The 18,818-nt window shown below is 42.4% G+C and overlaps 1 protein-coding gene across 2 annotated transcripts in view; it reads right to left on the bottom strand.

Moving 5' to 3' along the window:
• ACAD8 (acyl-CoA dehydrogenase family member 8) overlaps window positions 1-18,818 on the bottom strand; it is a 599,439-nt gene that overhangs the window by 271,840 nt on the left and 308,781 nt on the right. For both annotated transcript variants that reach the window (XM_044081167.1, XM_044081168.1), the window contains exon 6: window positions 5,223-5,360. In XM_044081167.1, the coding sequence (XP_043937102.1) occupies window positions 5,223-5,360 (138 nt within the window). The remainder of the gene's footprint in view (window positions 1-5,222; window positions 5,361-18,818) is intronic.

Genomic DNA, 18,818 nt, shown 5'->3' with positions numbered 1-18,818 from the left:
GTGAAAGGCTCCAAATTATCTTCATATGACACCTGACCAATTGCTTCCTGTTCCACTGGTTTCCCTTTAATTTGGATATCCATTACTCTATCATGTTGTGGTGCTTTCTAAATTAGATTTTCTACACTAAATCCTTCACTTTGCAGGTACTCCATAACTTCAGTTTCTATTTCTTTAACTTCTCCATTAATAATCTCCTTTTCTACTTTTCCTCTTTGTCTTCTTAATTTTTGCATTGTAAAGTTTTCCATGTCTAGATTCCTTTGTCTGTATTTCTCTTCAAATATCTTTGGTGCTGCTCTTTTTGTATTGGTTAGTTTTGCTTTCTCATTTGCATAAATATTACACCATAGTAAACCTCTTTTTCTTTCCCATGTCCATATTTATTCTTCAGATGTTTCCTGATCTTCCGGTTTCTCCCTGCTTTGGGGATTCACTCCATCCTGCTGTGATGTAACCCGTGTTATACTTTCTAAATCAAATCCTACACTTTGCCGGCACTCCACAACTTCAACTTCTATTTTTTAACTTTTACTTTACAGATCTTTTCTACATTCCATCTTTGTGATATTATTTTTTTTTATTGTAAAATTCTCCATACCCGGATGCCTTTGCCTGTATTTCTCTTTAAATATCTTTGGGGCTGCCTTTTTACATCGATTCATTTGGCTTGCCCCTTTGCATAAATACCGCACCATATCAAATCTCTTTCCCATGTCCATATTTCTTTTTTATACATTTTCAAATATCTCTTGGTTTTGTTGTTTATATTTTTGCACATCCTCAGATGCTTCTTTTTCCAAGCAGATCAAGATTTCTTGATCTATATACTGTTTCTCACAAAGATGATGCATTAATGAACACAAATTTTCATTTGAAGCTTCTGACAGTTTTTCTTGCAGAAGTATTTTTCTTTCCTCTAATTTCTCTCTTAATCACTTTGTATATTTTGTATCTACAAATTCTGGGCTTTTTGCATAATAGTAACAATACGTAGCAGGTACAAGCAAGCAAACTCTGAGGGTAATCCTACTCAATGCTAGAAGTCTAAACCTCAAAATGCACTCACTCAAGGCACTCCTTAAAATGGAGAACATCGACATCTGTGCAGTGACAGAGACCTGGTCCAAGGCTCCAGAGAGCACTCCTGCATTACCAGGCTATAATTCACACCACACCTTTCTGCCACCTAACTTGGAGCAAAAACACTAAAGGCAGAAGCATGTCCATAATCATTAAGGATATCCACACCTCCAGGCTAGTTGCTCAACATAATGCATCCAAAATTATCCAAGTGCAAGTAACACTGAGCAAGACTGCAGTCCAGGTTGCATCTTATTACAGAAACCCACACAATGCTCCAGAATTCCCACTCTTCATTTCTTAAGATACTGGAAAATATTAAGGTACAACCCAATACCTTAATTATGGGTGATTTCAACTACCCCACCATCAATTGGGAAAACTACTCATGTACTTGCTCATTCACTCAACGTTTTCTGGAATTCATAAATTCCATCACCTTAGATCAGCTTGTCCACACCCCCACCAGGGGCAGCAATACCCTGGACCTGGTCATTACCAATATGGGTAACCGGTGTTCCACACCAGAGGTCAACTCCTCGCTGGTCAGATCCGACCACAAGCTAATCACCCTAGATATCCATATCCCACCCACCATTAAGGAAACCCCTGTCAGAAACCACCCCAAAGCCAACTTCATGCTTCTCAATACAGAAGTAGCAAACTTCACGACACCCATGCAGAAAGAAAATAGAGGTACGACTGCTGAATCTTACACAAATGCACTGTATAAGCACATACACGAGTGAGTACATGGATCGTGCCATCCCCAACAGAACCAAGATGCTATCCTCCAAAAAAGGAAGCCGATCTGGTGGTCCCCTGCCATAAACAAACTCTACAACAGAAGGAAGAATCTGTTGCAAAAAAGAGTAAAATCCCAAGATTGGAGGAACTCCCTTGTCAGCCTCAGTAAGAAGCTGAGATCCCTCATAAAATCCTCCAAAGCCAGTTATGAAAATAAAAATCGCCACCGATTCCAAAGCAAGCACAAAGCATTCTCCAGCTATGTCAAGAATCTCAAGGGCAACACTCAGATCTGCTCTGAGCTACAGCACAATGGTACTAAATATACAAAACCAACCAATATTGCCAACATTCTGGCAGATAAGGTTCAGTGCTAACTTTACCCCCCCCCCTCCAAAGGGCCCATCTTAATACCGGAAGAATGCAAAGCCCCAGTAATCACGGATAAACAAGTAAAGATAGCACTCTCCAAAGCCAAGAACGCAGCATCCATGGGACCAGACATCTCAGGCTGCGTACTGGATGAACTACAGAATGAACTGGCACCCCACCTAAGTACCATGTTCAATCATATCCTCACACCAAAGCTATGTGCCTACTGAATGGCGCACAGCAACGATTATCCCACTCCACAAAGGGGGTGCCACCATGGACCCGAGAAACTACCACCCCATTTGCCTGACGAGCCTGGTCTGCAAGGCCACGGAACATATCATCTTGGAGCTTATAAACAAAAACATAGGTAACCTTCAAACCCTGGACCCCACTCAGTTTGGGTTTGTAAAAGGTAGATCATGTCTACTAAAACTGATTGACTTCTTTGAAGCAGTCACTAGAGTCGTAGACGAGGGCAAGGTAGTGCACACAGCCTATCTTGACCTTGCCAAGGCTTTCGATACCACCCCCCAACTCTGGAATTATAGATAAACTCACTAAACTGGGCATAAATCCCTGTGCCACAAAGATGGTTGGCCAACTGGCTCACTGACAGAACCTACACAGTAAAAGTAGCCGACTCAGAGTTCGACTTCAGACCAGTGACGAGTGGAGTACCACAGGGTTAAGGCCCTTGCTCCTTCTCCTGTTCAGCATCTAGTTCTCTGAAATGCAGGCCAACACAGAAGGTCTTTGGCTAACCAAGTTCACAGATAACTGCAAACTGGCAGCCATAATAGAATCACCTAATGATGGAGACATTCTACAAAAGGGCCTCAGAGAGACAGATGCTTGGTGTCAACGTCATGGCCTCAAGCTGAATGTCAAGACGAGCACTGTCATCCCCTTTGGGAAAACTCGGCACCCATGAACTACCACATAGGCGGTAGCTCACTAAACACTGAAAGTATAAGAGACCTTGGGACACAGGTGGACAGTAGTCTCTCCTTTGATAACATTGCCACAGTAGTCAGGAAATCCTTCTATGTGGCACACCTCATAAAGAAAGGGTTCGCCTCTAGAAAAAAAGAGGTCATCGTTCCTCTCTACTCATCCCTCATCAGACCCATTATAGAGTACAATGCCCAATTGGCATACATCTCACAAGACACCTACAACAATTGGAAAGGCTACAAAAATACCTCAGTAAGAAAATTACCAGCCTAAAAGAGATGCCATACGCAGACCATCTCAAAAAACTCCAGCTCTACTCTGTCGCATATTGCCTACTCAGAGGCGATCTCTGCCTAACATACAAAGCTATGTCAAACCCAGAGCTGTTGGACATGCTACACTTAAGGAAATCCCAATCTGTCCAAATTGCATGCTTCAGGGACCTAAACCTTGTCACCACAATAAACAGAACATGCTGGAGGGCTAGATTCCTGTCCCAGACAATTCCCATTCTCTGGAACAAACTACCCATTCATGTCAACCAAAGCTCTTCATTGGTCCTCTAAGAAAAATCTTGATGACTGGATGGGAAATAGAAAATTCACCCCGGGGATCACTTCTGCGGCACTGCTTGACAGGGGTGGCGAAAGCCAGGGAACCATTTTGGCTAGGCTTATATAGGCCCCAGGACCGATAGCCTAGTACCTACCTATGAACATAATTTTTCCTGCGTTCTTCTGTAAAGCAAATGTAATGTAAATGTAGGAGTAGTACTGTTCTATCAGCAGAAGCAGTAAACATAACACTAACAACTTGTATAATATGTTTAAGAAAAGGACTATATTTTTGTCAAAGAGCATTCATGACATAAGCAGACATGGGACAAAGACAGATTCTGTGATTGAATTCCATATGTAAATCATCGTCTACTCTTCCGTAATCCTACTGCCAGTTGTGAGGTGATCCACTTGCACAAATGTGAATATAGTCTGCTTAAGACTTTAAACTGTATTTGACTTGAGCTAAATTCTCTAAGTTGTACTGTAACATGTACTGTATGTCTGTTTTTGAACAGCTAAATTCACTAAGGTGTACTGTAACATGTACTGTATGTCTGTCGTTTTTGAACAGCTAAATTCACTACGTTGTACTATATGTCTGTTGTTTTGAACAATGCCCTCTAAATGATGGATCTAACTTGCTACTGATAATATTTTGACGTTTTTGAATTGTAATTTGTCGTTACTTTAATTGCATCATGGAGCTCATCTCCCTGGGCCTCCAATGAAAATGGGCCTTTCAAAGCCCAGTGGACTTCCCCGGTCATCAAACTGTAATAAATAAAATAAATAAATTGACTACTTACATAATAAGGAGAGATAATCATTTGACTGGGTGTTATGACCCATACTCCATACCCACTTCACCCATTCTACTTTTTTTGGACTGCATTTTATATCTGTAACACCATCACCACAATGCGGCTACTCTACACACATTTCCAGGGTGCTTCTCCTCTCTCCACAGCTGTAACACTGCAATCAGTAGATGTAACTAAAGGGAGAAAGGACCACCTCGAATGACGTGTGTGGGGGATGGGGGAGTATTTCTGCTGTGTGGTCCTGTGTGTAAGCAATTAAGTTTGACATTTTATAAACATCCTCTGAAAGGGTATGGAGACTATTGATCACAGGGGATGTGTTTTACTCACAGTTCCTGCACAGCAAATGTTTGTGTAATCCAGCGATTGTATATTTTAAATCTGTGACCTGTATTTAAGTCCAGCAAGTTCAGAGCAACACTTGCCATTATAACCTGTTAATCACATACAGACATTTCTACATTAATTCAGCTGGTCTTTGTCTTTTAAAATGGGTAATGGATAAAAAAGTTAATTCAGTTGCCTGGCTACAGACAAAAACTAATGTAGGAGACATTACTACTACACAGAAAATATCATTTTTTTCAGTTTCTCCCTATAGCCATCATTTAAAATCTAACCCATCAAAGTAAGGGCTGCTGCAGTGAAGTATTAAGTGCTTTTTCAATACCAAAATACTCACCTTTTTTTCCTTCTTTCCAAATGACAGACCAGGTGTCCCTTTCTCAACCACCACACACGAGATGCCTTTGGACCCCTTAACACCAGTCCTACACATCACAACATATACATCAGCTTCGCCTCCACCACTTATGAAGGCCTGGATGGAGGAAAAAAAAAAAGGCACAATGCAAAAAACATTGTAATTATTGCCCAAATTTCTCTAATACAAGTAGGTATACAGATAGATGTTCTTGCACTCTTCTCCATTTTAGTATTTCTGAAGCTTATTCACAAGTGTTGGGATCATACATAGTGAAATGCAATTAAAAACACTCAGGTCAACACCTGGCTGCACTGTAAATAATAATGAATAGGTGCATGTGCCAAGGAATTGTTGCCGTGCTGCTGTAATTACTGACATTTGTTTATTGGGAAATTCAAACTGGTCAAGAAAACCCATTTTCAGCACAGGCCTGGAAAGAAAAGTTCCAATCACATAAATTACATAAAACAAAGTATGTAGTATTAAACTTTATATTATATACATTTAGGTAAGAATAAATACATTTTTGAAAAAGAAATGTACAAAAAAATAATGCTGTCCAGAATATACATTTAACACATTTTCAGTGAGACTTTCATGCTATTTAAGAAAAGAAAAGAAAATGTGAGTAAGATAGAGTATAAAACATACATCTGCATGTAGGTGAGCCGCAGAATCAAACGAGTGAGATGTCTGAGAGCAGGTCAGAATGTTATATATAAAGGAAGAGCAGGGTGAAAGAGATGGAGAATGAAGGAAGGCAAGAGTAGTGTGAGAGAAAGGGAGAAACTTAAAAGGAGATGCATGAGAGGAGACGAGGACAAATTACACAGAGTAAGAGCAGAGAAATAGAGAATGCTAGGGCACAAGTAGATGAAAGTTGTGTTGACAAATATGATAGGAGTAACAGGATACGTTATAGTGGTGATGCTTTCAGCCAAGTTTAAGAAGAGCAGCATTCATTTTAATGTGTGCTGTAAAGACGCTGAATTATTTTATAACTTTACAGCAAACACTAAAATGAGAGCAGACCTTAGAGGAAAAGTATAAACAGAACAGAAAGTACAGTTGTGTAAACTTACCATAAATGTAGATGTTCAAGTGTATTCACTGTTGCAGTCCTCACATTTGAGTTATCTGCCTGCGGGTAAGCCCTCAGCCGGCCTGAATACCAGAGTCTTGGGATTTCTGCATCACATGCTGTCGCTTTTTCCATGATGTCAAGTCATCAGGGGAATAAAACATGCAGACGATGCCATTACATCAAGTTTTTCTTACCCCAGAAGTCAGGTGCCCCCAAAATAGGAATCAATTACATGGTATGGAAAGTACAGTTGTGTACACTTACCATAAATGTAGATGTTCGAGTGTATTTACTGTTACAGTCATTACATTTGGTTTATCTGTTTTGCAGAAGCCCTCAGTTGGCCTGATTAACAAAGTCTTGGGTCCTGCATTGGTTGCTGTCCCTTCTTCCACGACGTCAGGTCGTCAGGGGTATAAAACATGCAGCCAACGTCATTACATCAGTTTTTCTTGCCCCAGATGTCAGGTGCCCCCTAACAGGAAGCAATTAAATCTATAAATACAAGGATAGACCTCTAACAGAAAAGCAAATACACCAAAAAGCTTTTAGAGCATAGTAAGTGAGAGAAGAGGTATAGCCAAAAGAAAGGGGGTTGGAGGGAGGGTAACCAGGACTGCAAAAGTGAATACACCAACATCTACATTTATGGTAAGTGTTCACAACTGTACTATGTTCTTCGTGTTTCACTGTTGCAGTCATTACATTTGGGGTAGATTCCCAAAGCTAAGGTTGGGAGGATGAATTTAAACAGAATTAGGACCAGCTATAAGGCCCTGCAAGTCTGCAGTGGCAAAACCAGCCCTGGATTTAGAGAAAATTGGCAAATGGTAATGCTTGGTGAAAGTATGTACAGAACTCCAAGTAGCAGCTTCTAAGATGTCCCTAGTAGGGACTCCCCTGAGAAAGGCTGTAGAGGTGGATGCAGCCCTGGTTGAATGGGGTCTGATGATCTGTGGGATAGGTTTTCCACGGTGCTTATAGCGGAAATGAATGCAGTGGCCTATCCATTTTGAAATGGTTTGTTTTGAAATAGCTTTCCCCTCTGTCCCTGCAGCAAATGCCACCACTAGTAGTTCAGATTTCCTTTGAGGTTTAGTCCTGTCCAAGTAGGATCTAAGTTGTCTATGCACATCTAAAGAGTGCAGTATCTGTTCCTCTTTTGTTCTGTGGGTTATGAAAAAAGGTAGTTCTGCATGAAAGATTATGAAAAGTTCCACTGCCATAAGGGCCTGTAATTCAGATACCCTTCTTGCAGAAGTGATTGCCAAAAGGAAAGCTGTTTTCCAGGAAAGAAATTTTAAATCTGCAGTAGCAGATGGCTCGAAGGGAGGAAGAGTGAGTTTCTCCAAGACAAAGTTAAGATCCCAGGCTGGAGTTGGAGCTCTCCTGTGTGGCCTTAGATTTTTGGCCCCTCTGAGGAACTGCATGAGCAGTTGGTGAGAGAAAAGGGGAGGCTCTGTGCTATAATGAGCTGAAATGGCTGAGGCATGAATTTTGATGGAGGAAAAAGACAAGCCCTTATGAAGCATCACAGTTAAGTATTGTAGAATCTGAGGTAAATTGGGCACTGCTGCATTCATTCCTTGAAACTGGTTCAAAGCACAGAATCTTTTCCATTTTGCAGCATAAGCTTTTCTATTACTAGGCCTCCTTGCATCTAAAATGATATCCATCACTGATTTACTGAGGGATGGTAAAGGAGAGATTAGGTAATTGGCCAGGCTCCTAGGTTCAGGGTTTTGCAGCTGAGGGTGCATAAACATGTTCTCCTGCTGAGACAACAGGGAAGGAGTTTGAGGCAGGTGCCATGGAGCCAAGCATGACACACTGCGCAAGAGTGGGTACCAGTGTTGGCGAGGCCAATCTGGTGCAATTAAAATTGTCCTTGGCTTGTCCTGTTTGATCTTTAGTAGTACTTTGGAGAGCAGAGGCAGAGGAGGAAAGGCATAAGCTGATAGGTTTTTCCAGCTGAAGGATAGAGCATCCACTTTCCAAGCTTGTTTATGGGGGATCCTTGTGCAAAATTTGTCCAGTTGATGGTTCTGGGGGGAGGCAAACAGGTCTATATCTGGACTCCCCCCCCCCCCATTTGCTTGTCAACATGTTGAAAATCCTTGGTTCCAGTTTCCATTTGTGTGGGTCCATGAGGTTTCTGCTTAGTCCATCTGCCAGTGTATTTAGTTTTCCTGGCAGGAATTGAGCTTGCAGATTCACTTGGCAGCTCAAGGTTGTGTTCCACAATGCCATGGCTAGTCTGCAGAAGGGGTAAGAATGTGTACCCCCCTGCTTGTTTATGTACCACATGACAGTGGTGCTGTCAGTCTTTACCATTAGTTGTCCTGGAAGAATGTGGTCCTTTAAGACTGTCAGGGCATTCTGTACAGCTAACATTTCCTTTTGATTTATGTGCAGCTGCATTTGATTTGGATTCCATTTGCCCTGAATGCACTTCCCTGCCAGGTGAGCCCCCCATGCATAGTCTGATGCATCTGTTAAGATTTGTTTGGCGGGGGTAATGTGAATGAAAGTCCCCCGTTTTGGTGGCAGGCCTCTGCCCACCAAAGGAACTCTAGGCGTAGACAAGGTATGATAGGAATCCTTGCTTCCAGATCCTGTGAAAGTTGACACCATAGGCTTTTGAGATACCATTGTAGTTTTGTCATATGCAGCCTTGCATATGGAATTAGAAGAATACATGAGGCCATGAACCCCAAGCTTGCAGTATTTGCCTTGCAGATAGCTGGGTTTTTGTGGCCACTTGTTTGAAGTAAGTTGTCAAATGTATCCATTTCTATGGTGTGAGGAAAGCCATCTGAGAAGTTGTATTCAAGCTTGCTCCCAGGAATATAATTTCCTGACAGGGTACCAAGTGGGATTTCTTTTCGTTTATGGTGAACCCCAGACAAGTCAGTACCCTTTGAACAAAGGCCAGATGATTGAAGAGAATGTCTAATTCAGGCAGAAAGCAAGGACAATCATCCAAGTATGGGTATATTTGAATATTTCTTTGCCTGCAAAATGCAATAACTGGAGCTAGGCATTTTGTGAATACCCAGGTCGCAGTAGATAAGCCAAAGGGCAGTGCAGAGAACTGACCGTGTATGTAGCCTGCTTTGAAGCGTAGGTATCTTCTGCAAGACTCCCTGATAGTTATGTGCAGGTATGTCTCTTTTAAGTCCATTGTTGCCAACCATGCATCCTTGCCTAGCATAGGAAGCAGCTGGTGAAGAGTCAGCATTTTGAATTTTGAATGACCAGAAAGGTGTTTAGAATGGAAAGGTCCAGGATAGGATGCCATGCATTGCCTTTTCTGGGTACCAGGAAAAGTCTCTAATAGAAACCTTGTCTCTTTTCCTCTTCTGGTACCAACTGCATAGCCCCCATGTTTAAGAGAGAGTACCTGATTTTGGGCCTCTGCCCACTGATTTGGGGGTAGATCCTTGGGACACTATTTGGAACCCATTTGTCCTGGGTAACGAGTTCCCAGTTTTTGGCTTGCAGACCAATCGTTCCGCTTAAAGGATCATTCAGTTGGGAAGTGCTTGGAAGTCTTAAAAGCAAGTTATTGAGACGGTTTTCCATAGGGGGAGTCTTGCTGCTCCCAGGTTTGGGTGTGGAAACCCCCCACTGCCTAGTCTTGTGTGTCCCTTGGGACTGAAACCTGGGGTTTCTGCTGTGTCTGGGTTTATCTTGAGAAGACCTGGAAGGGGCTGGAAAAGGACCAATTTTTAGAGGGCCAGTGCCTACTAAATCTAGGAGACTGAACTTGTAAGAAATCTTTAACAGTTTGCATAGATTTAGCTTTATCTTCCATCTTTTTAAGAACTTCCTCAGCCTTGTTGCCAAACAGGCAGTCCTGATTTAAGGAAGCATCCAACAATTTAGCTTTAACATGATCTGGCAAAGATTGCTCCTTAAGCCAAGCATGCCTTATGAGCAGAGACCCAGTAACAGCAACCCTGCAAGAGGCCTCTAATGAATCAAATCCACATTGCAAAGCATATCTTCCAACCTGTTCAGCAGAATGCATTAAATCCTGTAATTCTTTATTTTCAGCACAGTCCGGCATTAACATCATTTTCTGTTTAAGTAATCCAATAACATGTTGTTGATATGTTAACATATGAAACTGGCAGTTTAAAGCCCTAATGGCCAAGGATGCAGAAGTGTAAACTTTCTTATCCCATCTATCCAGCGCCCTGGAGTCTCTATCAAAGGGGGTAGGATTTTTAGCAGTAGAAGCCTTAATGCCCTTGGGTCCCTGTGAAGCAGTCTCTGGATCTGCAACAGGATTTTTAAAAAGGAACTTGTGAGTATCAGGAACCCTGTAATATATGTCAGGTTTTCTGAGAACAGGAGGCAAAAAATCAGGGGCCAAACTAGACTCTGAAAAGGCATCAACAACAATGTCTAGTGTAGGAGGTATAGCTAAAGGCCTATGCTGAGGCAGGAGTAAGAAATCCCTAAGCCTCTTTTTAGAATCAGAAAAATCCTGGCTTTCCCAGTGGAAATGCTCCCTTGGAGTATGTAAGGTTTCACCAAAAGAAAAATCCTCTGGAGGGGAAGCAGAGGGAATAGAGTCCTCTGCATCAGAATCCTCATAAGTAGACAAGGGCAAATCCAGACCATCAGAAAATTCAGAAAAATCAGAATCCTGTTCAGAAGATTCATAAACAACTTCAGCCCTAGGTCTCTTAGAAGGGGGAGGTTGGCTTCCCCTGATTAGAATCATAAGATCTTCAGCCATTCTTATTTGTTTTCTTAGGTATATAGGTTAGAGCATGCAGCCTGGCGTCAGTTTCTTAGGCATGGTTAGAGATTTTGGCCTAAATGAAGGAGGAGGCGTCGATTTAATATGCACGTCCGTAGGCCTGAATACACCCTCAGAAGCCAGTGCCTGCACAGCGGCTCCGGACCCATCCAAGGTAGAGACATCCACAGGTTCCACAGCTGAAGCATCTCGCAGCATACTGGACTCTGAATGGGTCTCAGTAGAGGCCTGCGAGTCAGAAGTAGTGGGTATCAGGGGCTGCGAAAGCACCTCACTGAGTACCTGCGAACTGGTGACTGGCTTAGGAGAAGCGTTGTTGGCAGCTTTGGACCTCGGCGGCCTGTCTCTGTCTTCATCTTTGCGTTTTTTCGGAATCCCGGTAGTCAGAAGGCTAACAGATGACATTCTGGATAATTAAACCAAAATTAAACCAAAAACCGAAATATTTAGAAGTGAAAATATACAGACGATGGATAGTGCGCTGTCAAAATAAAGCACAAAACCGACAGCAAGGCACGTTGTGGTCAGGGCCTAGGCAAGGAGTACAGTATGAATGAAAATCTTTGTGAGGTATTTGCTTTCCACAAGTAATGCAATTATTAACTTTTACTGACATCGGGAAGGAGCAAGAAAAAGTTTCCCCAACGGGGTACTTGGCTTTAGTTGAAGACTTCGGTTCTGAAACTCGAAAACGAAAATTTCAGGAGTCTGCCGACACTTGGCACTTGCGAACTGCTTCTGCTTCAGGCACCGCACGGCTAGAAAGACTGATGTAATGGCGTTGGCTGCATGTTTTATACCCCTGACGACCTGACGTCATGGAAGAAGGGACAGCAACCAACGCAGGACCCAAGACTTTGTTAATCAGGCCGACTGAGGGCTACTGCAAAGCAGATAACCCAAATGTAATGACTGCAACAGTGAAACACGAAGAACATCACCCCCAGCAAAAAGCATATGCACATAGTATAAGATATGCCAAACCAAAAAGGATAGTTGCAAGCGAAGACAATCAGGGGGCTGGAGGGAGGGTAACCAGGACTTCAATAGTGAATACACTCGAACATTTACATTTATGGTAAGTGTACACAACTGTACTAGGTTCTTCGTGTTTCACTGTTGCAGTCATCACATTTGGGTTGATTCACAAAGCTAAGGAAGGGTAAAGGTAGATTAAGAAGAATTAGGCCTGGCACTCAGGCCCTGTAAGACTGCTGTGGCAAATCCAGCTCTGGATTTAGAAAAGATTGGCAAGTGGTAATGTCTGGTGAAAGTGTGTACCGAGATCCAGGTTGCAGCTTCCAGGATGTCCCTGGTAGGGACTTCTCTGAGAAATGCAGTAGAGGTAGATGTAACCCTAGTGGAATGTGTTCTTATCCCGTGTGGGGTAGGTTTTCCATGGTGCTTGTAGCAGAAATGGATGCAGTGTGCTATCAATTCAGATATGGTTTGCTTTGAAATGGCCTTCCCCTCTGCCCCTGCAGCAAAGCTGACTAGCAGCTGGTCAGATTTTCTGAGAGGCTTAGCCCTGTCCAAATAGAATCTAAGCTGTCTGTGCACATCTAGAGAATGCAGCATCATTTCCCCTTTATTTTGAGGATTAGGGGAAAAAAGTAGGCAAATGAATGGACTGGTTTAAAGCCACACTAGACATCACCTTGGGCATAAAAGATGGGTTAGTCCTCAGGGAAACCCTGTTCGCATGTAAGATAATGAAGGATTCTACTGCCATAAGGGCCTGCAGGTCAGACACTCTTCTTGCTGAAGTGATGGCTAGAAGTAAAGCTGTTTTCCATGAGAGGAATTTCAACTCTGCTGTAGCAGCCGGTTCAAAGGGGGGAAGTGTAGGTTTTTCCAATACAAAGTTAAGGTCCCAGACTGGAGTGGGAGCTCTCCTGGGGAGTCTTAAAATTTTGGCTCCTCTAAGGAGCAGTTTTACTAGAGGATGAGAGAAGAGGGGTGGCTCAGTATTATAAAGAGCTGAGATGGCAGAGACATGAATCTTAATTGAAGAGAAGGAGAGGCACTTGTGGAGCATTTATGTTAGGTAATCTAGCATATGAGGTAAGCTGGGCACAGTTGGGCCACATTCCTTGAGACTGGCTCCAAGAACAGCATCTTTTCCACTTTTCTGAATAGGATTTTCTAGTACTAGTCCTCCTTGCCTCAAGAAGGACATTCAGCACCTTGCTTATTGCGAGTTGCTAGAGGTGAGTTCAGGGGATTAGCCAGGCTGCAAGGTTCAGGGACTGAAGCGGAGGGTGCAGAATTTCCCCCCCCCCCTTGCTGGGACAGCAGGGATGGGGCCTAAGGTTATAGAACTGTCAGAATGCGCAAAAGAGTATACCAGTGCTGGCATGGCCAGTCTGGTGTAATCAGGATTGTCCTTGGCTTGTCCTGTTTGATCTTTAGTAGAACCTTCGAGAGGAGAGGCAGAAGGGGAAAGGCATAGACTGAGAGGCTTTCCCGGGAAAAGGACAGGGCATCCACCTTCCAAGCTTGGCTGTGGGGAGTTCTGGTGCAGTATTTGTTCAACTGATAGTTCTGAGGGGAAGCAAACAGGTCCACCTCGTGTGCCCCATCTGTTTCCCAAAAGTTTGAATATTTTGGGTTCCAGTTTCCATTCGTGTGGGTCCATGAGATTTATGCTCAAGTCATCTGCCAGTGAATTTAATTTGCCTGGCAGGAACTGAGCTTGTAGGTGCACTTGTTTGCTCAAGGCTGTGTTCCACAGAGCCATGGCTAGTCTGCAGATTGGGTAGGAATGTGTTCTCCCCTGCTTGTTTATGTACCACATAACTGTGGTGTTGTTTGTCTTTACCAATAGTTGTCCTGGAAGAATAAGGCCTTTGAAGGCTGTCAGAGCATTCTGTACAGCTAACATTTCTTTTTGATTGATATGCAGGTGCATGTGCTTTGGGTTCCATTTGTCCTGAATGCACTGCCCTGCCATATGAGCCCCCCATGCATAGTCTGATGCATCTGTTAGGGTTTGGGTGGCAGGGGGTAGAGTGAAAGAGTCCCTTGTTGTGGTTGCAGGCCTCTGCCCACCAAAGGAACTCTGCCCTTAGACATGGAATGACAGGAATTATTGTTTCCAGGTCCCGAGAATGTTGACACCATACACTTTTTAGATACCACTGAGGTTTCCTCATATGCAGTCTTGCATATGGAATTAACAGAATGCAAGAGGCCATGAACACCAGATCTTGCAGTATTTTCCTTGCAGATAGCTGGGTTTTGGTGGCCAGCAGGTTGAAGTAAGTTGTAAAAAAAATTTGTTTCTCTGGAGTAAGGAATGCCATCTGGGAAGTTGTGTTCAAGCTTGCTTCCAGGAATACAATCTGCTGGAAGGGTACTAGGTGTGATTTCTTTTCATTGATGGTACACCCCAGTGAAGTTAGAAGTCTCTTTACAAATGCCAGGTGCTGTAGCAGCAAGTCCTGACTTTCCACTTGAATCAGGCAATCGTCCAAGTATGGGTAAATCTGAATACTTCTCTGCCAGCAAAAAGCAGAGATGGGCACTTTGTGAATATCCTGGGATCAGTAGATAAGCCAAAGGGAAGTGCAGAGAACTGCTAGTGCATGGAGCCTGCCCTGAAGCAAAGGTATTTCCTGCCAGATTCCCTTATGGGGATGTGCAGGTAAGCTTCTTTAAGTCTAGGGTTGCCAGCCAAGCATCCTTGGCTAGCATAGGAAGCAGCTGTTGGAGAGTTAGCATTCTGAATTTTGGAACCACCAGAAAGGTGCTGAGAATAGATAAATCCAGGACAGGACGCCAGCAGTTTTCTTCTCTGGGAACCAGGAACAGTCTTGAGTAAAAGCCTTGTCCCCTTTGTTCTGCTGGGACAGGCTGAACAGCCTTGATGCTGAGGAGAGAAAGTACTTGCTTTTGGGCCTCCGCCCACTCGTTTGGGGGAAGGTCTGGCCATCCACTTAGGGTTGGGAGCGAGTGAAGTGGAATCTGTATCATAGGGAAACAATGTTTAAAACCCATTTGTCTTGGGTAATGTATTTCCAGTTTTTTGCATGCATGGCGAGTTTTCCTTCTAAAGGTGCAAGTAGTTGAGCAGGGGGGAGTTAAGGATAAGTCATTGTGCAAGTTTTCCATAGGGGGTGGCTTACTACTCCATTTTGGATGTGGGAGCACCCCACTGCTTAGATCTGTGCATAACCTGAAACTGAAGTCTTGGGGGTCTACTGCCCCTGGGTTTGGACTGAAGGCCTGGAAGGGACTGGAAAGGATCAGTTCTTTGAAGGCCAATGCCTACTGAATCTAGGTGGCTGTACTTGTAAGAAATCTTGAACAGTTTGCATAGATTTAGCTTCCTCCTCCATCCTTTTGAGAACAACTTCTGCTTTATTGCCAAATAGGCGCTTTTGGTTTAAGGGTGCATCCAGTAATTTTGCTTTGACATGATCTGGCAAGTTTTGTTAGTTAAGCCAAGCATGCCTTCTAAGAACAGACCCAGTGACAGCAGCGCTACAAGATGCTTCTAAAGCATCAAAACCACACTGCAAAGTATTTTTACCAACTTGGTCAGCAGAATGCATTAGCTCTTGTAAATCTTTGGGTTCTGCACAGTCAGGAATCAACATAATTTTCTGTTTTATTAACCCCATAATATGCTGCTGATACTTTAACATATGAAAGTGGCAATTTAAAGCCCTAATGGCCAGAGTAGCAGAGGTGTATACCTTCTTACCCCATCTGTCTAAAGCCCTAGAATCTCTGTCAGAAGGGGTAGGATTCTTGGCAGTAGTAGCCTTAATGCCTTTTGGTCCTTGGGAAATGGTCTCTGGATCTGCAGTAGGATTCTTGAAAAGGAATTTGTGAGAGTCGGGTACTCTATAGTACCCATCATGTTTCCTGGGAGCTGGAGGCAAAGTATCCAGGTTAAGGCTGGATTCCAAGAAAACATCATCTACAATTTCCAGAACAGGAGGGATAGCTAGAGACCTGTGCTGAGGCAGGTTTAAAAATTCCCCGAGTCTCTTTTTGGACTGAGAGTAGTCCTGGCTTTCCCAGTGGAAATGCTCCCTAAGGGTATGCAGGGCTTCACCGAAAGAAAAATCTTCTGTAGGGGAAGCAGAGGGAATGGAATCCTCTGCATCAGAATCCTCATAGGTAGATAAGGGTATGAATTGGTAGTCAGAAGGAACAGAGATAGATTCCTGATCAGAAAAATCAGGAAGGAAAATCAGTTCTAGGTCTCTGAGGGGGAAGGCTGGCTTCCCCTAATTAAGTTAATAAGGTCTTCAGCCATTCTAATCATTTGTTTTCGAGGCCTGTAGGCTTGAGAATGCACTTTGGTCATCTGTTTCCTAGGCGTAGTGCAAACTTTAGGTCTGAAAAATTCAGTATTTTTGGCTTGAAACAAAGTCGTCGGTTTAATATGAAAATCGGTAGGCCTGAGCACAGCGGCTCCAGACTGATCCAAGGTAGAGACATGCACAGTTTCCATACCCGAAGAAGCAACTCGCAGCATACCGGACTCCGAATGGGTCACAGTAGAGGCCTGCAAATCTGCAGAAGCAGGTATCAGGGGCTGTGAATGCGCCTCACTGAGTACTGTTGGACTAGCGACTTGCTTAATGGTAATGTTGTCAGCAGTTTTGGACCTATGCGGTCTGTCTCTGTCTTTATCCTTACATTTTTTCAGAAGATCGGTAGTCTGATGGCTTACTGACACCATTTCAGAGTACAGAGATTGAGAGCAAAAGTATTTAGCTACAAAAATTGCCCGACAGATAGTTCGGGCGTTGAACAAGGCACAAAACCGAAAGCGAGGGACATCATGGTCTGGGCCTAAACAGGTGACACAGTAAGAATGAAAATCTCTATGAGGTATTTGCTTTCCACAGGAAAGACAATTATTTTTTTCTGACATCAGTTCGAGCAAGAAAAAGGGATCCCCAACAGGGTATTTATCTTTTAGAAGACTTCTGGGTTGAAATTCGAAAATGAAAATTTCAGGAGTTGGCTGACCGGCACTTGCGAACTGCTTCTGCTTTGGGCACTGCACAGAAAGAAAGACTGATGTAAAGGTGTCGGCTGCATATTTTATACCCCTGATGACTTGACATCATGGAAGAAGCGACAGCATCCGACACAGAAATCCCAAGACTCTGGTATTCAGGCTGGCTGAGGGCTACCTGCAGGCAGATAACCCAAATGTGATGAATGCAACAGTGAAACAAGAAGAACTTGTGTGTGCTAAGAGCACTCTGTTATTCTTACTTAAAACTGAATGGCATTATTCAAATGGTCTAAATCGAAGTTATTAACAGCTAAAGATTCACTTCCTACATGCAAATGTCATTAAAATAAAAAAATTATCTTTTTACTAGTACTGTAATATAACATTTAAAAAACTGCCCCTCTCCCAGTCCCAAAAGCAGAACTCTTATAACCATACCTCTGGCTGTCCAACTTTAGTTAAAACATACAGGCAATATGTAATTACCTCAATGGGAGAAAAGGTGATAATTAAGCTTAAGTGTAATGTAGGTACAAAGCTAAAGTGATTAAGTAAATGCTAATCAGTTAAATTAACAGTTTGGCAAAACATTATATACCACATAGGTTTTCATCAGACCGCTGGCAGTTTGGTATTTTACTAATTACCACTGCAATAGCATTACAATTAACCTCATTAAGTCCCAAATTCACTCATTATGTAATTACATATTGGCTACACGTTTCAATTAAAAAAATTACAGCTGGAGGCATGACTGATTCTGCAATGGGAGGCATTTTTTACAATAATGCATAAAAGAATATTTAAAAAAAAAGTTTCCATGCAAGATACACACACTTTTGTTGAAAAATGAAGTTTCAGAAAATACACATGCATGTTATCTTCATTATTTTCATGATGTGATAAAAGTACTTCATGAAATCTTTTGTCATGCCATAAGATGCTGTATTTTCTTGGGTATCTTATGACATGGTATTCTTTAGTCAATAGACTGGTGTCTCAGAGATGGGGGAAAAAAGGCAGAACAGAAAATGTACTTTGATGTGCATTTTGTTCTTTAAGTTAGAACAGTCTCAAAGTTAGCATACTCACCTGCAAAACTACTTTTTAGTGTTTGTAACAACTACTATATGCTGCCAGTTTAAGATAATTATTGGGGATGTTTTATTTTTATTTTACAGTTTGATAACTGTAAATGAACTGGTTTACACACCCCTTTCAGCCATGACCCTGGCACAAAGTACACTTAACTACAAGAGAAGATACGCAATATCTGTAACACACTGGTTAAAATTATTAGCTAAATTGTAAAGCCATTAATGTAAATATTTTAAACAATATTTACAATATGAAGACGCATATGAGAATTTTATTCACATTTACAATATGTTCATTCTTGCAGTTAAAATAAGAAGTCTAAGACTTAGAATTAGCCAGCTTTAAAAGCACTGGCATTTAGCTTCATTCATCAGGTGTTGCTTGAGATTTGTTTTAGAAGACTGATTCCATTTTTTTTTTCTTTTAATATATGGGGAGGATGTTTATTCCATGTTGTGGGTCACAGTGGGTGCTATCCTGAAGAAAGCTTAAATCTTGTTCCTACAAGTGTGAGGTTATCTTCTTGGCTGTTGTCACTGAGTAGTTTTGTTCTCTTATTTGAAGGTTTTGTTTTTTTGTTGGGCGGGGGGTAACCCAGTGTTACAATTTTATATGACAGTATCATGCAAAAAA

This window comes from Protopterus annectens, chromosome 8.part0, assembly GCF_019279795.1.
Source record: "Protopterus annectens isolate FY-2018-M chromosome 8.part0, PAN1.0, whole genome shotgun sequence".
Taxonomy (NCBI): Eukaryota; Metazoa; Chordata; order Ceratodontiformes; family Protopteridae; genus Protopterus; species Protopterus annectens.
Note: the sequence above shows the minus strand (reverse complement) of the source record. Positions and strands in the feature narration are given on the sequence as shown.